The sequence below is a fragment of the Nansenia antarctica genome (assembly GCF_963989245.1).
Source record: "Nansenia antarctica genome assembly, chromosome: 1".
NCBI classification, from domain to species: Eukaryota; Metazoa; Chordata; class Actinopteri; order Argentiniformes; family Microstomatidae; genus Nansenia; species Nansenia antarctica.
In genome coordinates, this window is record NC_137674.1 from 4,248,176 (window position 1) to 4,267,909 (window position 19,734).

General features: G+C 41.0%; 1 protein-coding gene across 1 annotated transcript in view; it reads right to left on the bottom strand.

Annotated features, from left to right (window-relative positions):
• Positions 1–2,560: 2,560 nt before the first annotated feature.
• Positions 2,561–19,734, bottom strand: part of LOC308175038 (heparan-alpha-glucosaminide N-acetyltransferase) — a gene marked incomplete at both ends in the record, with an annotated part of 32,784 nt that continues 15,610 nt past the window's right edge. The window contains 11 exons of the mRNA XM_080550157.1: positions 2,561–2,742; positions 3,033–3,145; positions 4,449–4,519; positions 9,421–9,498; positions 10,515–10,601; positions 10,744–10,867; positions 11,540–11,661; positions 12,145–12,257; positions 16,055–16,215; positions 17,030–17,060; positions 17,706–17,782. Coding sequence (XP_080406283.1) covers positions 2,561–2,742; positions 3,033–3,145; positions 4,449–4,519; positions 9,421–9,498; positions 10,515–10,601; positions 10,744–10,867; positions 11,540–11,661; positions 12,145–12,257; positions 16,055–16,215; positions 17,030–17,060; positions 17,706–17,782 — 1,159 coding nt within the window. The remainder of the gene's footprint in view (positions 2,743–3,032; positions 3,146–4,448; positions 4,520–9,420; positions 9,499–10,514; positions 10,602–10,743; positions 10,868–11,539; positions 11,662–12,144; positions 12,258–16,054; positions 16,216–17,029; positions 17,061–17,705; positions 17,783–19,734) is intronic.

The following is a 19,734-nucleotide window of genomic DNA, read 5'->3' on the forward strand; positions in this document are numbered from 1 at the left end:
CATCACTCCCCGACTGACCGATTATCTTGGATTCTGTGGAGTGATGCATTACTCTGCCCTCAGGCCAGGCCACCAGTCAATCACACAGCAATCAGTCCAATCAATGTATGTGTGCACAGCCAAACACCAGAGCACACCAGCCAGCAGAGGGGATTTCAGGGCTTTACAGAATGTATATGTAACACTTTCAATACCAAAGTAATTGAAATCCTATAATATGTGTATATTGTTAACATTGTATCCGAATCAGAATATCTTATTATATCTCAAAGTACACAAGAGTAGAATTCTTATAGTTTCATGACAATGATTCAGTGATTCAGTGATTCATGATATTCGTCCTGCCCTCCAACTCACACATCATGAAAGAGATGATCACATCATGTGATGTGGTCCTTATTGTGCCGGTGCAGGTGCTCGCCAATGAAAGAGACCCCTAACAGCATTCTTGATACAGTTCATGCACCCAGTCTGCCTGAGGATACAATCTAATGCTGAAGACACATCTTGTGGCAAGCCAGGTAACACACAGAATAGTTATCATACTGGTAGACGTAAGTGGGAAGGCACAGTATACAGTCTGTGAGGGACACATTTTTGATTAGAAAGCTAATAATACATGTATGAAACAATAGTTACTCCGGGCATAGTGTAATCAAAACGATAATATAATAATAATAATAATAATAATTATAATAATAATAATAATAATAATAATAATAATACATTAGACTTATAGAGCTTTTCTAGACACAGACAAAGACGCTTTACAAACTGAAAAGATTAGTAATAATAAAAAGACACAGAAAATAGATAAAAGAAAGTATAGGGGCCTAATTAAGGTATAGTGCTGGGGACACATGGGAAGGGGAGGGGGAGAGGGTTAACTGGTGAAGGTGAGCTTGAAGAGGTGGGTTTTGAGGGCCTGTTTAAATGTTATATATTGTAAAAGTGGCTCTTCTCCACTGGAATATATTAACAAAGCTAAAGTTACCATATGTCAGACTATAGCTATCCCGTGACGTATGGTCGATGTGGATCAATAAGGACAAGGAAATGTGGCAGCATGTCTCATGACATGTGGAACCACAATGTTATCTAATGGTTTTACTTTCTGTAATGATAGCATGGCATCCAGGTCAGATCATTTATGCCTCTGGAGATGGTGTCATTTTCAACGTATAGTATTGCTATATTATTTACATTATCATGTACAGTATGTATCACTCTATAGATATTCTAATGGAAATGGAATCCATTCTCATTGAATTGTTAAGCATTTCTACAGCTAGACTGTGTACTTTGCGAATCAATTACAGTGTTGTGCCTTGCTCAAGATGGTAGGATGGTTCCCCCTGGGATTTGAACCAACAACCTCTGTTCATAAAGCAATTACCAAAACCACCACACTATATTACATCATATTATAGGTTATAGGATTGCCCATGGATGAAAAGTATATAATAATTTCATTACAAGAGGTTTGTATGATGCTTTGCAGGTCATTCACATGAACAACTTGATTTATCCAATGAAATTATGTTTATTAAACAAAATAATTCAATCTCTTTTAACATGCGGTACGTATCCATGAAACATAAAAAGTAGGCATACATAATGACTATTTTCTCAGTGGAAGGATGATTGTATTATAACGTCATGACAGATGTCTTTTTGTATCTCCTTAATAAAATATTGGAATTATACAAGACAACATCAACAGTTTAGCAGCATGCAGTATAGGCTACAGTTATTGTCCTGTGGAGCTTCAAACAGAGTAGCTGAACACAAAGCCTTTCTTGCTTGAGCTGGGCTCAACTGACATAGCTGTAAGGCAAAAAACATCACATAAATGTATTGTAATATAATGGTTGCACAAATGAAATGAAAGACACTTTCTGGGACATTTCCAGAGCTTTAGCTATGATATCACACAGCAAAGCGGGTGTGTAATTTCCCTGATTTTGCATTAGTATGAGTGCAAGAGGTGCCGGTCATATTAATGACACTCCTTACCGAGCTGTCCATCTTGACCCCCATTAAAGTGCTGTCACTGAGAGAGCAGATGGTACACACACTCTCTGTCCTACAGAGGTGGAGTGGCCATGGCAACAGACTCATAATGGCTACCCCGGTGTAGTGGATTCACTCGCTCTAATTTGTTAAGTACTACCTCAGTATATTTGATTTAATCACTCTATTCAGTGCCTAACACAACCGACAGCAAATAAAACATCCCAGAATGCCCATGCAAGACAGTAAATCAGACATCTGATTTGAACGCAGCTCCCTTTTTTAATAATTGAGCTGTACAACATGCTAAAAACAATAACGTTGTCAACAATAGCCTTTAGGTGGTGAGGAGCATATCAGAATCGGATCAGAATCGCTTTTATTACATCTTACTTAAGTACACAAGAATACAATTATTTGGCTTTGGTGTATATCAGTGACAACAATAACACAGGGTTACAGTTATTAAACATTTACAAGAATTCTTCCAACTGAATAGTGTTAAAGGAGCCCATGACAAGTGACAGTGAAGGTTTTGATTGTGCAGTTAGATTTTGAGATAGAACTTCTTCCTGTGCAGCAGATAAGCTATAAGGACCCACAGAGAGGTGCCCCACAGGCCTTGGAACAGCCGCTCCCAGTGGCCTTCCTGAAAGCGCATCTCCCAGGTGAACGGGAAGTACCACCCCAGTAGTGAGTGGCCCACATATACAAAGATGGAGTTCATTCCTGCAGACCATAAACATAAACATCAAGTCAAGGTGACAAAAAAGGGTATTAGTGAAAATACCACCGCTCATCCGTGATCAGACTTAGCTGAGGTTGCTGGAACTGAAGAGTATCAACAGAGTGCCAAAAAACCCAGCATCCGCACACTCAAAAAGTATTTTTTACAAAATTGGTATTCAAAGATGTTCTGTATGAATATTGGAGCCTTAAAGTTCATTGATCCAATTAGCAAGTATATTGCTCATTGCTGACTTACTGTGGTTTACTGCACCTGAACTCTGTGAACTCACCTGGGTATATGAAAGGCTGGCCGTCCCACCAGCCCTTAATGTCTATAACCAAGTACATGACTCCCAGCAGCAGGAAGGAGAAACAGCCCATGCAGGTCACAAACGACAGAGACCTGTGAGTGTACAAAACACAAACCCTCTGCTGGGTGAGTTATAGTAATACCTGTACACCAAGGTTTATACGGTCAGCATCAACAGATTAAGCAACGGACTGAGAGTGAGACAGTGTGAAACAAAACATAAACAACATTGAACAGCCATACATCCCGTACACAGATAATACTGAATACTGCTGTGGTAGAGCTACAGTAGGGTATGGTACCGTCGTATGATGCATTAGCATCAGTAGTGGATCCTTGGCACATGCCCCATGGATCTGTGCCAGTGAGTCATGTCGCTGTCTGTTCCTAAGTGCAAGAATGCTTGATGTAATATCATCTAATGTAAAATGGCTGCATCCCAGAACCTTGCAACAGGCATCTTTTATCTAATCTGACGTGGGGCCAAAAAAGACTCTTGGCTGGGAGTTAATTACTTCTAGGCATTCAGGCAGGGACTCATACTCAAGAGCTCAATAACCTGAGCATGATGAACTGCCTATAAAACAAGGGCAGGTAAGGATGTGTGCAGCTATACTGAAGCCCCTATGGGACAACATAAGCATTCATGTGCTTACATATCATAGATGAAATTGGTATGTTGCCTAACATAAGGAGGACATTACTGTACATACTCGACTGGCTATAAAATGTATGCATCCGGTAAGGCTGTAATTCATTTCATGCTAAATCAAGTTGAAGACTTTCATCACATTATGTTTGTATCCAGTTTAAGTCTAGTCTGTTTTGTTTTAACTGTGTTTGACCCTTCGCCACCTCCACTGTTTTTTAACCTGACTGTATTTTGCACTGTGTCTTTTGCCCTGTGAGGTGTCCTTGTTATGAAAGGCGCCATACAAATAAAATGTATTAGCATTATTATTAGACATTGAATACCTATCATATCATCATAATATACAAACACAATAACAATACAAGCATACTCAGTAGGCATACAAGTGTGTTTGATCGTCTGTAGGTGTGAATCTGTCCGCCATGCTGTTTCACAAACCCTATTACAGTGAGCTGGTGAAGGGAGGGTTTTCTGCCATGATGGCTGGTAGACTAGGGAGCATAACCCAGACAGGACTGTACAGTATTTCCTCCGGCTGTAAAGAAGAGTGATCTAGTTGGGGAGGATGTATCACTTCGCTCGCCTCACACACCCCAGACAGCCAGGGTGATTATTTACAGTGGTATCTGTCATTAGAGGTAAGTAAACGTGTGTTTTAGCAGGCCGTGATTTGTGCCTGCTGGAAACTCATCCTTTCGTTTGTGAGGAAAAGTGGCTGGATTTAGAGGGTCAGGAAGCACTTACCAAAGGTTTTTATTGACAGGTATAAATCCTTTGTCTCGCGTGCACTTAGAAAGGATGGCTGCAGAGATTCCCTGAGGGTGGAAATGAAACAGATTTCAAATCGATGCAGGGTGATAAAGCAAGCAGTATTAGGCTGCTAAAACGTGGGGCCAACAGAATCAACCCAGTCAGGCAGATTAACCGATTATCTGAGACTCAGATCAACAAGGTCCCCGGGGGGGGTCTCACCCATATAAAATACAAAATTGCAAAACCACGCAGGTTTGAAAGCACCTGGATCAGACAACGATCCATAGTTGGAAGAGCCCTACTGTCATCACACTGTACTCCTCAAGTCTGAATCCATACGTGGCCTATATGCACCGTGAAATGCTTCTGCCATGTGAGTTCTGAATCAAGTATGCATAACTACTCTGCATCAATAAAGGCCTTAAAGGGGCAATCTGGGATTCAAACAGCAACACAGCTGTGTTCCCTGCCAGCTGAGGGATGGGGCTGAAGAAATGTAACCACTCTCAAATGAATAGATGGAGCTATGGGTGCAAGGACTGGCCATGCAGAACATCAACATGATAGTTTTAACCTTCAAACTACCAACAAAGATCTGGCCAGACTCCAGATGGTACTTTAAGGGTGTAAAAAAAAAAGTATGGGACAGTGAAGGATCTTTTCTTCTTTTGGCACTATACTCCAAAAGTTTGGATCTGAAATCAAACGTTTACTATGAGGTTAAAATAGAGATTGTCATCTTAAATTGGTATTTAACAGTATTTTAGTACATGGTTTTGACCACCCAGAATACTTTTTATACATAGTCTCCTTATTTCCTTATTTATTTCAGAGCACCAAAAACGATGGGACAGATTCATATAATGTCCAAATTAAGCTCTCACGTTTAGTATTTGGTCGACAATCCTTTGACTGCCTGAAGTCTCTGACCCATTGACCCCACCAGACACTGAGTATCTTCTCTGGTGATGCTCTGCCAGGCCTGTACTGTAACCATGGTGATGCTCTGTCAGGTCTGTACTGTAACCATCTTCAGTTGTTGTTTGGTATGAGGTCTTTTTGCCTCAAATCTTATCATGAAATGCATATTCAATTGAATTTAAATCTGTAGATCTGACAATCAAGAACTTTCCACTTTTTGGCCCTGAAAAAGTCCCTAGTTGATAAATGGCAGTAAGGTTTGGGTCATTACTGTATGATGAAACGCCATACAATGAATTAGCAAATAATTTGCTTGTACTCGAGCAGACAAGATGTTTCTGTACACTCCAATACATACAGTACATACAGAATAGGGCAGCAGTTACATCATCAATTAAGATGAGTTATACATGCCCAAACTATAACAGCCCCCCCCACCATGTTTCACAAATGAGTACACATTCTGGTACATGACAATCTGGTTAGGTACATGATGATCATATTTGTCTTATCTATCCACAATACCATTTTCCAGACCTGTGCAGGCTTTTTTTTAGGAAACTGTAACCTGACCATCCTTCTGGAGGATAACTAGCGTAGTGGTTTGCACCTTCCAGTAAAGCCTCTGTAGTGACGTGTTCTGCGGTTGATAGCCTCTGACACATTCACGCCTACCTCCTGCAGAGTGTTCCTGATGTGTGGGACAGTTGTTTTGGCCTTGTTCTTAATTATAGAGAGCATTCTTCGGTCATACAGTGTAAAAGTATTCCTTGGTCTGCCAGCCTGTTTGAGATTGCTGGGCTCACCAGTGCTTTTATTTTATTTTTTTAATGTTCAAAACTGTTGATTTCGTAAGCCTATAAGGTTTTGGTTATGATAGTTTTCTTCTTGACAGGCCCCCCCCCATCAACTCTGAACCCATTTATTTGGTGTCAAGTATTAATTTGGTATTCAGAAAAATACAAATGTTATGGGTTCAGGCAAAAAAAGGCACAATTCACAAAAGCCTATGGGAGGTGATTAACTTTACATTTTGGCATGTACAACCTGTCATAGCATAGTTTTCGAGTAATTTTGAAGATTGGGAGCATGTGAAATCTTGGACCCCATTTTGGGTCCCTTGGACCTCATGCACTCCTATTGGTTTTATCTTATAAACTATTAGTAAGTGTGTAAAGTGTAAACCTGTTTTCCCCATGTTTTGAAGCTGAACAGAGTTTACAAACAATGGAGTTTTAGTGGGGTAAGACAGTTGAACTAGGCATGTGAGTCTAGTTCTATTCTTCAATAATCAATGGCTATATTATTAATAAAAAAATAATAATAAAAAAAGATGTACCAATCCCAGATTGCATCTTTACAACATTGTCTATTTTACCTCCATGAATAATCTAAATTCATGCCTATTTGAAGTTGCACATTTCAATGCTGTATTCCTGAGAGAAATACAGTACAGTAGATCTGAGCCCAAACATGCTTGTTAGGTGGATATCCATCATTTGGATACATGACAGAATCGATGATGTGGAAATAGCCCGGCTGTGGCTAGATTGAGTCTCCAGGCTATGCAGCCAGGATGTGGGACGTGGCTGGTATGTGGGGCAATCGCTCAATTTCAATCTTTCACTCCCCAGACCTGATCGTTGGGCTTTAATTAACTCTGGGTCCTGTTTATGAGGATGGGGACACATAGCAGGCTCAGAATATCAAAGCACCGTCAGCCATATAATTCACACTACAACAACACCACCAAAACATCCCGTCTGTCTTTATAATAGTCGACTGTCTGTGTACAATACTGTTTGCGTGGCTTGTTGGCTGCATCACTTATCTCCTCGCTTTGCCAAGGGGAACATCTAATGTCAAGAGCACATTACTGATACAAGAGGCGGCTCAAGTGCATCTTCAAACCTCTCCTTAGAGGTCATATCTTATTAGAAAAGTCAGTTATAAGAGCTGGTCAATCACTTACTGACATTCACTATCCATTTACTGCAGAGTAAGACACTTAACTCTTGTTCAAAGTGACTACAAATAAGAGCAGCCAGAAGTTGAATACAAAGTCGTATCATTAACACAAAACCTACAATTATATGGCTATAAAGTTATAAAGACTACATAATAATACATACTTCATACTGCATAGAACAACAATAACATAAAGCTCCTCTGACATTAGAAGCAGTCTTATAGGCAAAAAACTAGTTAAATATTGGATCAAATAGAACAGACCCAGTGTCAATGTTTACTCTAGATGGCAAACGCTATACCTACAACAACCGAGAGTATCGTATCATGTATGCAGTGCTGATTGTGTAAAAAAACATATGCAAGTGGAACAAAGGTGGTTTACTTTATCACTCTTAGCCTCTGGGAAGAGCAAAATGGATCTAATTTATTTCTGCTCCCCCAAGCTACTTGCCCTACTATGATAGTCAATAACATTCCACACAAGAAAGATAATGGACAGATTTGTCATAACAGTTGAGGATGATAACATTATGTATGTGAATGTGTGTGATGGGGCCTCTGATTCATTTTAAAATTGTTTCACAAAACACATACAATAAACACATTTTTCAGAGGTGCATCTCAATGCTATTACACATGCCGCTTTAATATCAGTGCTTCTTAATCATTATACCAACATTGGGTTTTGTTTTAATTGAGTAACTATGGATATAAATAATTACTTTATGTTAAAGAGCAATCTTAAATCTTCTGACCTAATAATAATACATGTTAACTTATTAAAAGGCCTGCTCTGTGACTCTCTCCCTAAAGTGAGTAGAGACTGTTTGCCTCCCTGTTTTTTTCTTCAAATAAGATTTCAAAGGCTTTCTGATGCAGCTAACTTGTCTCTCTCACCACCCCTGGTCACTGGGTCCTGGAGTTCAGGATGCCTGCCACTACAACATGGAACGGCTCATCAGTGGCTGCAGCATTGCAGCATGCTTTCTCTCTGCTCTTCAATAATGAACATCGGGCTCACACTAATGCATTGTAATGCATTAGGCTCACACGACGTTGTAATTATTAGATGGGATTGGTCAATCTTGATGGAGTGGATTGCCTTCCAATTGTTACTGACGCAAAGACGGGTCTGAAGAACCTCGCATAACACTAGGCGTTCCCCATGGGCTGTATACCCCCAATTGAAATAATTGAAATAGTAGCCAGCTTGTGCCCCCTTGTCTTTTTAGACCACCCAGAATACCCAGAGTGCTGTGCAAAACACTGACACACCCTCAACATGACCCTGTCTCAATCGAAAATTCTTTAGTTATCATGCAGTAAGAGTCTATTCGAGTTATTTTTCAAGATCCTTATCCTTAAATCAAATGTTTGGTACACCAGTGAGTTGGCCCTGAACAGCACAGCCTTCACTCAAAAAAATCAGGAGTGAGAAACACTGGATCAGTAGCATAAAATCATGTGTTTGGTCTACTCCTTGTACGTATATTGAGTCTTGGCGCAGGGCATGACCATGCACTTCAGCAGAGACTAGTAAATGGAGATGAGACTGTGAGCCTTTTGCCATGTTGGAGCTCAATGTAACTAATACGCAGCTTTCCTTACATTCTAAAAACCACACGTGAGAGACACATACAGTAAGCAATGCGAGACAGAGTCTATCCCCTGGGGTACCGGATACTTATGTCTGCCCGGAAACACACAGCCATACATGGGTTGTGTTGTTTCTGTAATACACAGAGGAGAACTAATGAACAGTTTCTGTGGTGCAAATGCAAAAAAATGTTAAAAGCCTTAAGTGTTAAATGTTAAAAGCCTCAAGACATTGATCATGTGTTTTTCCCAGACAAAGACATAACCACCATTAGGGTCCAGTGGGGAGGCATTATATTATGTGTTTTTTTTCTTTTTAGTTTTTTTTTTTGTCTCTTTTTAAGGGAATTGTTAAACATTATCATGGGTGTAGTGGTTTGTGGTTGGGTGTCCTAATCATCACAAATGAAGGCAAACAGACAGTAAAACACACAAGTCATAAACAATCTGCCCAGATGTGGGAGGGTCCACGTACCAGGATGATGGCCCATAATAGGAATCTGGAGAGGATGCTAACGTCCATCTTCCTGTAAAAAAGGAGGATTTTTCCTGCCTGTGAAGAAAAGGGCACTGTAAAAAAGTAACCTGGGTATAGAGGCAATTCAATCATTACTGAGAGCTAAACATCAAGAATCACATTGTTCATTTGTATTTGGGTAAAGCTAAAAAAATATATATATATATATATATATTATCATTTTTATATACCAACATCAAAGACGAGACAACAAAAGACAAAAAAAAAGAGAAACATACAATAACAAAATTCACAAACATAGACACACACTACTTGCATCAATTTTGGATTGAATGAAAAAACAATACAAAAACAAAACTTTCCTCCACTTTGTATAAAGTATTCTATCCTACATGTTGGGTAAAGCTAAATTGGTCCGGTTGTAGATGGTGGATGCTGTGTGTCCCTGATGTGGCCTGGTCATATTTCTCACATCCTGCAGTTGCCAGATGTGGTCTGTAAGTCACCAGCACTATCTGATTAATTTGGTGATGATGAATACGTCTCAGCTGAGGACATTAGCGAACGGGCAAACACAGACGATGGGGGCCGGACACCTGGCGTGTCGTCTAAGACTCGCTGAGTGAAGAGCTCAACACAAACCGCCCGCCGGGAATTCAGCAATGCGGCTGCTTTTGCATGGCAACTTCCCACTGCGAAAACTGTTAAACGTGACACAGTCACGATCAAAGTGCGTGAGCTCTCTAAAAGCCTCCCGTTGGAACACCAGAAGCCCCCGTCCTAACCTTCTGACGACATTCCCGACAGTCGAGAGGGCAGCTGTGCAATCATGAGGCGGGAAAACCTCCATGAGACAACCTCCATTTTACCACAGACAACCTTTGCGTCACAATACACAGGAGGACATTAATTAAATACAGATAGAATTTATGAGTCCGTCCATCCATAACTATCATGAAGGACATTTGGAATAAGTCCTGACAAACCGGGAAGGTTTTTGTCATAAGCACCTCCTGGCAGAGTTGTTTGGGCTATAGATAAAGATGAAAAGATAAAAGACTAAAACTAATGTAAAAAAAAAGTTGTCTTACTTGCATTCCCATGAATCCCATCACAATGGAGTTGATAGTACCCAGAACCCCTTCTGGGTCAAAAGGTTCTGTAGTACGATACAATTCCTGAAAAATAGAGCATACAAAGGACTAACTAGCAATTCATTTAATTAAACAAATTAAATCTTTGTTTGTTGCACAACAATAAGCCTCCCGATACCCTAACAGTTAAGTCTCACATAACACACTCAGAAGCTGTAAACCATACCTTGCATGTTGGGTAATGGTAGATTTTCCCCCCCAGTAACCACTTGTCAATGTATCCAGCAGCACCACCAGTGCAGTTAGGGTACAGACCATTATCCCCAATTCCACCAGCACCCAAATAACCTCTATTAGATGGAGATATTTTAGGATAAGCGATGATGAATTGATGATGACGACAAAAGTAGAGCAGACTGCAAACTATGCTCTGCAAACACAAGAAATTGCATCTACTGACACATCCTCATACATTACATTTTTGTGTGTTCATGTATCAGGGGAAAAAACTATGACAATCGTAAAACATAGTCATAGTTACTAACATACAACCAACATGGATTAAAACATTTAATTAGCCATTAGCTGTTTACGTGCCTATGTCATACAAGGTCAGGCGCAGGGGAGAGGAAACAACACAAGCATTGTGGGGCTGCAGAGAGAGAGAGAGACAGGGAGGGTCGAGGGAGGAGAGGAAGATGGATACTCTGCCTGTGCCCCTCTTATTGCACATGACATACTGAGATTGGCTAATTATGCCCTCTGAAGCATCCGCCACAGACCCATAAATCACAGTGGCTCTTCACACAGGCAACACATGGTGCACACAAACACCTTCCCCGGCCCCGGCACTACACTATACTGGCCCCAAATATCACATCACCACAGTATGTAGAAATGAGAAATGAATCAAATCCCGATTACAGTATCACATCTTCCCCTATCAACAACACCTTGTCTAGGTATAAGTGATTATCATATGAAGAATCATACAAATGTTTGTTCAGGTGGAGTTGACTTACATGGGGCAGTTAGGCACAGGCAACAGGAAGGTGACACACAGCCATATCGTCTCCAGGAAAACAATAAAAATCCACTCTGGCCAATACAAGACGACATCCTGGAGAGGGTTCCACCAACGATCCTAGTAGAATGGGCAAAGTTAATGATACAAAAACCTTTGCTTGGCAATCAGCTCTTTTGATAACACTTCACAATAAGGATACATTAATGAGCATGTATTAATGCAGTAGTTAACCTAACCATTTAGTTATGCATTTACAAAGCATAACACATTCTTATATAGGCTATGTTTACCTCACTATTAATAAATGTATTTAAACGTATGAACAATTATGAATTACAATTCATATGAATAGGTGAAATAGTATTCAGATCTAACCTGATGATAAGGCACTGTACGTATTGATTTAGGTACATTAAATGGTTTAAGATGTTTGTTACATATTGAGTTCGATTTGCATATTAAGCAGTCAGTGTATAGACTTCATAGACAATATTTTAAGGTCAAAATAAGTGAAGTGTCCTTTAAAGTATTGCTCCCATAAATGAAATGACTGGTAATTCACCAACTGGTTTGCACTAAGAACCTGAAAGGGAGGCTCACCCCTCTGAGTGGGACTTCTCTCTGGCCCCAGAAGGTCTGCATCAGAGACATGATGAAGTAGGTGAAGCCAAGGCGCTGGAGGACTCCAGGGATCCTGAGCCACGACCAGGACACTGTAACACAGCCACAGAGAGCATGACCCAGCCACCACAGAGAGCATGACCCACCACACTGTGACACAGCCACCACAGAGAGCATGACCCAGCCACCACAGAGAGCATGACCCAGGACACTGTGACAGCCACCACAGAGAGCATGACCCACCACACTGTGACACAGCCACCAGAGAGAACATGACCCAGGACACTAACACAGCCACCACAGAGAGCATGACCCAGGACACTAGCACAGCCACCACAGAGAGCATGACCCCCCACTCAGGCCTGTGGTCCGGCCAAACAAATGTGACACGTTCTAATGCTTTGGTCCTCATATCGGCAACCAATCAAAATGTTCAGACTTTTCTTTTGAAACAAGGAACTACGTTTCATCGTTGTTGAGAATCACAACACAAACTCGCTGGTCAAGCCAAAATGCTGCAACGCAATGTATTCGGTGAGTAATCCCCACTGCTACCTAGTTAACTAGAACACTACTTTACATTGTTAACAAGCTCACAAAACCAGCTGTGTTAGTTGACTAGTGATGTGTCATTGATTTACAACAATGCTGAAATGTATTAATATTTTCTTCGAAAACTAAAGTCTGATCATTACATCAGATCCCGATATGAGGACCAAAGCATTAGAACGTGTCACATATGTGTACTACACAAGACATCCAACTGCATGGTTGTCTGGAGGAGTGCTATGGCTGTACTGACATACAATGGACATGTGTATGTATACCTTGTAATGTATACAAGGACATACAATGCTATACAAAATGAAATACAGACGTTCCTAACCCGTGTAAACTATTTCTGGTGACTCAAGCAATTATTACGCAGGAAGATTAATAGTATCACCCCCACCGGAACAGTAGAACGACCAGAAGAACACTGTTCCCTGAGGACAGATGACAGGGGACATTATATAGGATGTGTCAGGAAATGGTGTCCCTCTTTGGATGTTATGGTGTGTGTCAGGGAGGTGGAGAGCCAATCAAAGAGCTTCAGTTATCTCCCGGGTCGAGGCAAATTGGGGAGGATGGAAATGCCCTGAAGTTGAAAGATTGATGGTAATCTGTACATTTAGTTAATTGAAAACCTCTTTGTGGCACAAAGTGCAGTAAAAACAATAGAATCCCAATCATTGATCCAGGCAAATCAAATAAGAAGCGGAAGTGTCTTTTTTCACAGGAAAAGAGGAAGCACTTTCAGAGACTAATGACACTATTGTTAAGTCTGCAGATCACACCTCTCTGAGATACTATCCACTATCTCCACCATCTCTGACAACATCATTAATTACATTAATCATGACCATGTTCGATATGCATGCCTCTATAAGTTACGTTGAAGGTAATCAAAACATATTTTAGCTCATTTTCATTTGGCATTGATTGATTGATTGAAAACTTTATTAGAAGATTTGCAGAAGTAGGTACATGAAAGTACATATTACATACAAGGTCAACTAACAGGATAAAAACCCAAGAAAGCCACTGGCTTATTTCAATTGGGGTCCTTGATTCTCAATTCATCGTTACATGTAAGACAGACAAAAAAGCTAGTACTATCTACAAGATAATACAGACAAATAACTATTACTATCTACAAGATAAACACACATCCATCATGGGAAGAACAATACAACAAAACATAAGGTATGTACAGCGGGTAGGACAGGTGGGGACATACACCACAGGTGGGGGCGGGGGACAAAACACAAAGTATGTACAGTGGGTAGTTCGGGTCTTTTAATCTGATTTTTGATTTAGAGGGTCCAGTTACGGATTGCAGCCTCCTGTAAATGTTTTTTGAGAGTGGTTTTGAAGGTGGGCAGTGTTTTGCACTCCTTTAAGATTATAGGAAGGGCGTTCCACATTTTTACTGCATAGTTTGCAAACGAGTTTAACCCCTTGTTTGTGGTGCAACGCGGTTGAACGTGGTTCGTGGAGCTTCCTCTGGTGTTGTATGTGTGGACGTTGTTCACTTTTTGGAAGTATGTTGACAGGTACTTGGGTGTCTTTGTGGTGTAGCGTATCTTGAAGACCAGGCCCAGTGCAAGCTGCTGCACTCTGTCAACTACTCGTAGCCAATCAAGGCTCAAAAAATGAGCAGCGGTTAGATATACCGTAGCTTTGATCAATAGACAACTAAACAGTGAGTCGGCTAGAGTAGTAATCTATTCTATTTTTGTAACCACAATAATTGTTACTGTTGAAGCTCAATATCAATTTTACACAAGTTAAAGAGAGCATTTCCAGTAGTTTATGTGCTTTTAATGATATAGTGAAAAATTGATTTATATAAACTCAAATGATCAAAATTGTGAATTTATCCAGAGTAAATGATGTGTAAACGTATGTGAATCACAGCTGATTCATAGGAAAACATTTAAAACCATATCCCTGCAATGAGTGAAGTAATTAGCTGCAACTGCCACATCATGGCTGAAACGCCCCCGTGTGCTTGATCCATCTGAAATGGGTTGCTTTGGTTTCTCAACGCCGCCCATTCCAGATGGATCAAGCACATGTCAAAGGTTAACACCTCTCCATGTGACATGTGACACAAAAGCAGGTCAACATATTGAACAGACAGACCAATGCATCTCCATTACCTAATTAGATAAAACATGGTGTAAAAAGGTGTCAGGGATGTCCTTAGAGAGAGGAGGGTGCAACAACATTGTAGCACGTTTATGGCAAAAAAGTCATCATCTCATTATGAAAGGTTTTTACCCAGCATCTACAGTACTGTACAGCTGATACTGTGTAACACTATCTGTTGAAATGTTTCCATTACAGCGGGGGGAGGGGGGGTTGTCTTTTTCTCAATCCGCCTCTGTTATATGTCCCCTGATGCTGGGGTTTGCGACTGCAAAGAATAACAATATTTTTGTTAACCCGGTTACTGAGACATCCACCCAGAAAAGTCCATTAGCCCAGGGCAGGCATGTAGGGCACTCGCACTGGCCCTCTGTAGACAGTAATAACTCCATGTGCTCCTGACAGCTTCCCTTAGTTAACCCTGTCACACCCCTGGCAGCCCCAGCCCCAGACGTGATTAAAATCCATCCCTCCTCTTGCTATTTTTTCTGAGGCTGAATGATTGGATAATTGTAATGGTTTTGCTTTTGTAAAGCCCTTGCTTTCTTGAAACATTGTAGCATAGATAATGAAGATATATATATAATGGTATCTACCGTACATAGTAGTCTTCCACATTCATCACGTTAAGGTCATGAAGACAGGATGATGCTGTTGAATTTGGGAATGACTTGCCCTGTACTCTACATTTACAATGACTTATATTTGCTTATGCGTACAGTACATTGCTCTCTCGATTTTTATACTTTGGGGTTCAAAACATTGACTCAGCATTAGAATAACTGTATGACGTTAGATGGAGATATGTCATACCCAACTGGTAACCAAATAATTTCACGACAAGGACAGACACATTGGTATTTAAGTATCTACAACCATTTCGATTTCTCCCTGGAACGTCACTCAAAAACGTGCTTCTAAAAATGGACTGACTTATATAGCGCCTTATTCCAAAGTGCTTTTGCAATGGCCTCTCATTCACCCATTCACACACACACCAATGGCGGCAAGCTACCATGCAAGGCACCGGCCCGCTCATTGGGAGCAATTTGGGGTTCAGTGTCTTGCCCAAGGACACTTCGACATATGGCCAGCCGGGGCTCGAACCGCCAATTTGCCAACCTTACGATCATTAGACGGCGGCTCTACCTCCTGCGCCACAGCCGCCCCTGTCACTAAAAAGTTGTGTACCTACACAGGCCGTCCCTTGGGGAGTAGTTAAGGAAACAGAAGCCGATCAGAAAGAGGACCACGGTCCTCCACGTTAGCTTGCGTAGGAGCTGCGCGTGGCTAAGTCCCTTCCTCTTCATGGAGGTGAAAGCCAACACCACAGACGTCCCCATGATGAACACAAACCTGGAAGAAACATGGAACAAGGAAACATTACAGAACTCTCAGACAATGACATGACGTCTTCTGGAATCACACATCACTTATTTGTGTTGCTCACCCCCAAATGACTGCACAACAATGTATACTGACTCTATTTAACAATCACTCAGCTAGATACCGTCCACTGCTCTGAGGCACTTAGCCCTAAGTTACTCCAGGGAGACTGTCCCTGTAATCTCTAATTGTAAGTTGCTTTGGATAAGAGCATCTGCTAATTGGCTAAAATGTAATAATAGCCCTTCTGTGTGCAAATATACAGTATGGGGCTCAAATATTCTGAATGAATGTCTAAGCAATGGAACCTTAGACCATACATTGCCAATGAGTTGTCACATGTGTTTAAATCAAGGCAGTGAAAACAGCATTATATTTGTGTCAGTTATCATGGTGTGCTTATCAGACATCACTTAACACTAGGACAGCCGCGCCTATTTCACCTACTATTAGAGCCGCCTCAGGGGTCAAATGACCATAGTCTTTAGAATGGGAAGCTGCTACTTACACACAAAGACCACTAGTTGGCGTGTCTTGTAAATTAACCTGTCTCCTACACAGAAAAACTGCAAAATAGCTTTATACTAGCTTATCCTGATGTGATTTAGAAAATGTAAGGATACTGAGTGGGTAGAACACACATATATAGTAAAAGTCATGAAAGGAGGGTCCTGACATTTTATCGAGTGCAAAGATATACATTTTCTTGGTGAAATGACCCCACCCATGGCTGTTCTAGTGTTAAGTCAGTGTCATTTATTAGAAACTAATGTTGCAAACCCACCAAGGCATCACAAGGTCTGCAACATGAAGGCCTGTAACACAGACACATGCTTACAGTACAGGTCACACAGATCAATACAGACAGCCTGGGTCATGCTCTCGCTGTAAGCAAACCATCTAAAACAGACCGGGCATGTGATTAATAATAATTAATTCAATGCCCTCAAAATACAGTTTTTCTTTAATAAAGTTCGATTTTCAGACTGAATGATTTATAAATGTCCAAAATTCTATGACAGTAGGAGCCTTGTAGTAATATCAAAATCCATCAACTTTCCTCTTGAATCAATACCAAACTGCTGATGTGATGAAGAGGCTATTATAATGGCTAAATTGAGTTCATCTTTAAATACGCTTGGAGATTCATTTTGTAATAGTCCCCATTAAAATTAGAATTGAACATCCGCCCCGCACCTTTATGTGTTAGTATTGTTGATCCATGGGTAGGGCAGGGCTCCTGATGTAGTTGAGATAAGTTAACACCAAAACACTCCTTGGTTAGTCTGAGATTTAATTTACCATGACTATTGATGAGAGGATAAGCAAAGAAATGAAAAGATCTCTGTTCTGGACTACTATGCTTGGTTCTGAACTCAACCTCAGCACTTATTATAGGCTCACTGTGTGGTAGTCGATAGTGTGTATTGTTAGTATGCCAGAGTCTTGTAGTACTTCACCATTCCATGGTGCATGTAGAAAGAACCAGTATCCTCCGCCTCCATAGTTCACAAAAACCATGATTGTCAGGGAAAGCCTATGGAACATAAGGAAACAAAGTAACCTCTACATTTTTCATTTTCAAGACATATTATAATGAATATACCACCGCTCATCCGTGATCAGGCTCTGCTGAGGTGCTGGAACTGAAGAGTATCAATAGAGTGCAAAATAACAGCATCCACACACTCACTCAAACACTGTGCAAAAAAACATTGTTTATTGCGAGCTTTCGGTCATAGACCTTCTTCAAGCATTCAAGACATATTATTATACAAAATAAAAGTAACAAATGTATAACAATGTTCTTGTTAGATACTGATAATAAACTTCTATCAGAAATGTGAAATATGTGAATAACGTTGTTGTTGTTACCACTCCATCTTTACTGACCAAGGGAGTGGGGCCTGTACGTATTCTGTATTCTGTCACTTCAAAAAGCAATACAAGCTAATGCAACCGTAGCATTATGAATCACTCAGGAAATGAACACTTGTCCTTTAGAGCTCCTCAGCCAAGACCGCTGACTCAAGACTTTGGCTTTAATTTATGATACACTTATAACGTAGCGTAAGAAAGAACGTTGAAACACAGAATACATGATGGAGTAGTACCACATCGAATCGGCTGCTATAAGAGATCTGCTACGACTACGAGAGACGTGTTTCTAGCACGTCAGAAAATGGTGGCTGCATTGGACTGCACACATTCGCTGCGGAAATACCAAAAGCCCTTCACTCCTTTCATCAGTTAATACAATGTACATTTCGTTTTTTCTGAATCTCAGAATAAAACATTAGGTAGTCTTTAAGGACCCTAAAGTGATTGAGACAGACCCCTAGAAAAGGTGGTCTGATAAGGTGCACAGTATCTACTTCACCCTTGTTTCTCTGTTCAGATTCAATTAAAAGGTACACCAAGCCATTACTGCTCCTTTAAGCACTAACCCGCTGATACAAGATTATAATCGGGCACTATCATCTCAAAAGGGCTATAAAAGCTGAGTGAACCGTGGTGTGTGCGCATGTACACACACACACACAGACAGACGCACACACACACACACACACACACACACACAGACACACACAGACACACACACACACACACACACACACACACACACACACACACACAGATACACAGACAGACAGACAGACAGACAGACAGACAACACACACACACACACACACACACACACACACACATGACGCATCCTCACTCATATTGCAAAGAATACATTAACTAGTCACCATAGTGATAAATACAAAGGTTAAATCATTTTCCAGATAAGACCCTGTGTGAATTACTGCAACATGGCTATTTATTCCAGATGTTTTTTAATTAAAACCTTTTTGTTCCTGACTGAACCTACAGTGTCCTGGGTAAGTAATGGGGCCTTTTTCCCTCAGTGGGCAGCGATAGCACAGCTTCTTCATGCAGGTTCCTTCCATTGTCATTGAGCAGGGTCTTGCTATTCCGCTCACAGGGCCAAATATCCAACCCGCACCCCCTGAGTTGATGGATCTATGGGTTAGCTCGTGAGAGGTCCAGCTTACACTCAGAGGGCTTGATCCAGCCATGACTCAGGGTGCTAGGGCCCCCTCCACATGAGCCTACATGAGCTCCGGCAGAGGTGAGTTTGAGGGTTGGTTTGAGAGCCTTTTAAGTGCTCCACTCCCACAGCCTCATCCTTCTTACAGGGCCTGCCGGTTAAGGCTGCCTGGCCATCCGCCATGTTTGTCTGGTGAAACTACTATAAGGGCAAACTGCTGTCCGTTGTTTTCGTGAAGGGAGCATGCTGCATCTGTCCGATCTCCAGGTCGCCTGTTCTGTTTCGGGATGTGTCACACGGTCACTTATGACGACCGTTCAAGCCTCGGTGACCATCAACTTTGAGATTCTGTCAGTCAAGACGGTCATGTTCGTTCCTGAAGTCAGTTCTATGATGAACAGTAGTCGTGCTACTAAACTGTTTTCCTCACATCT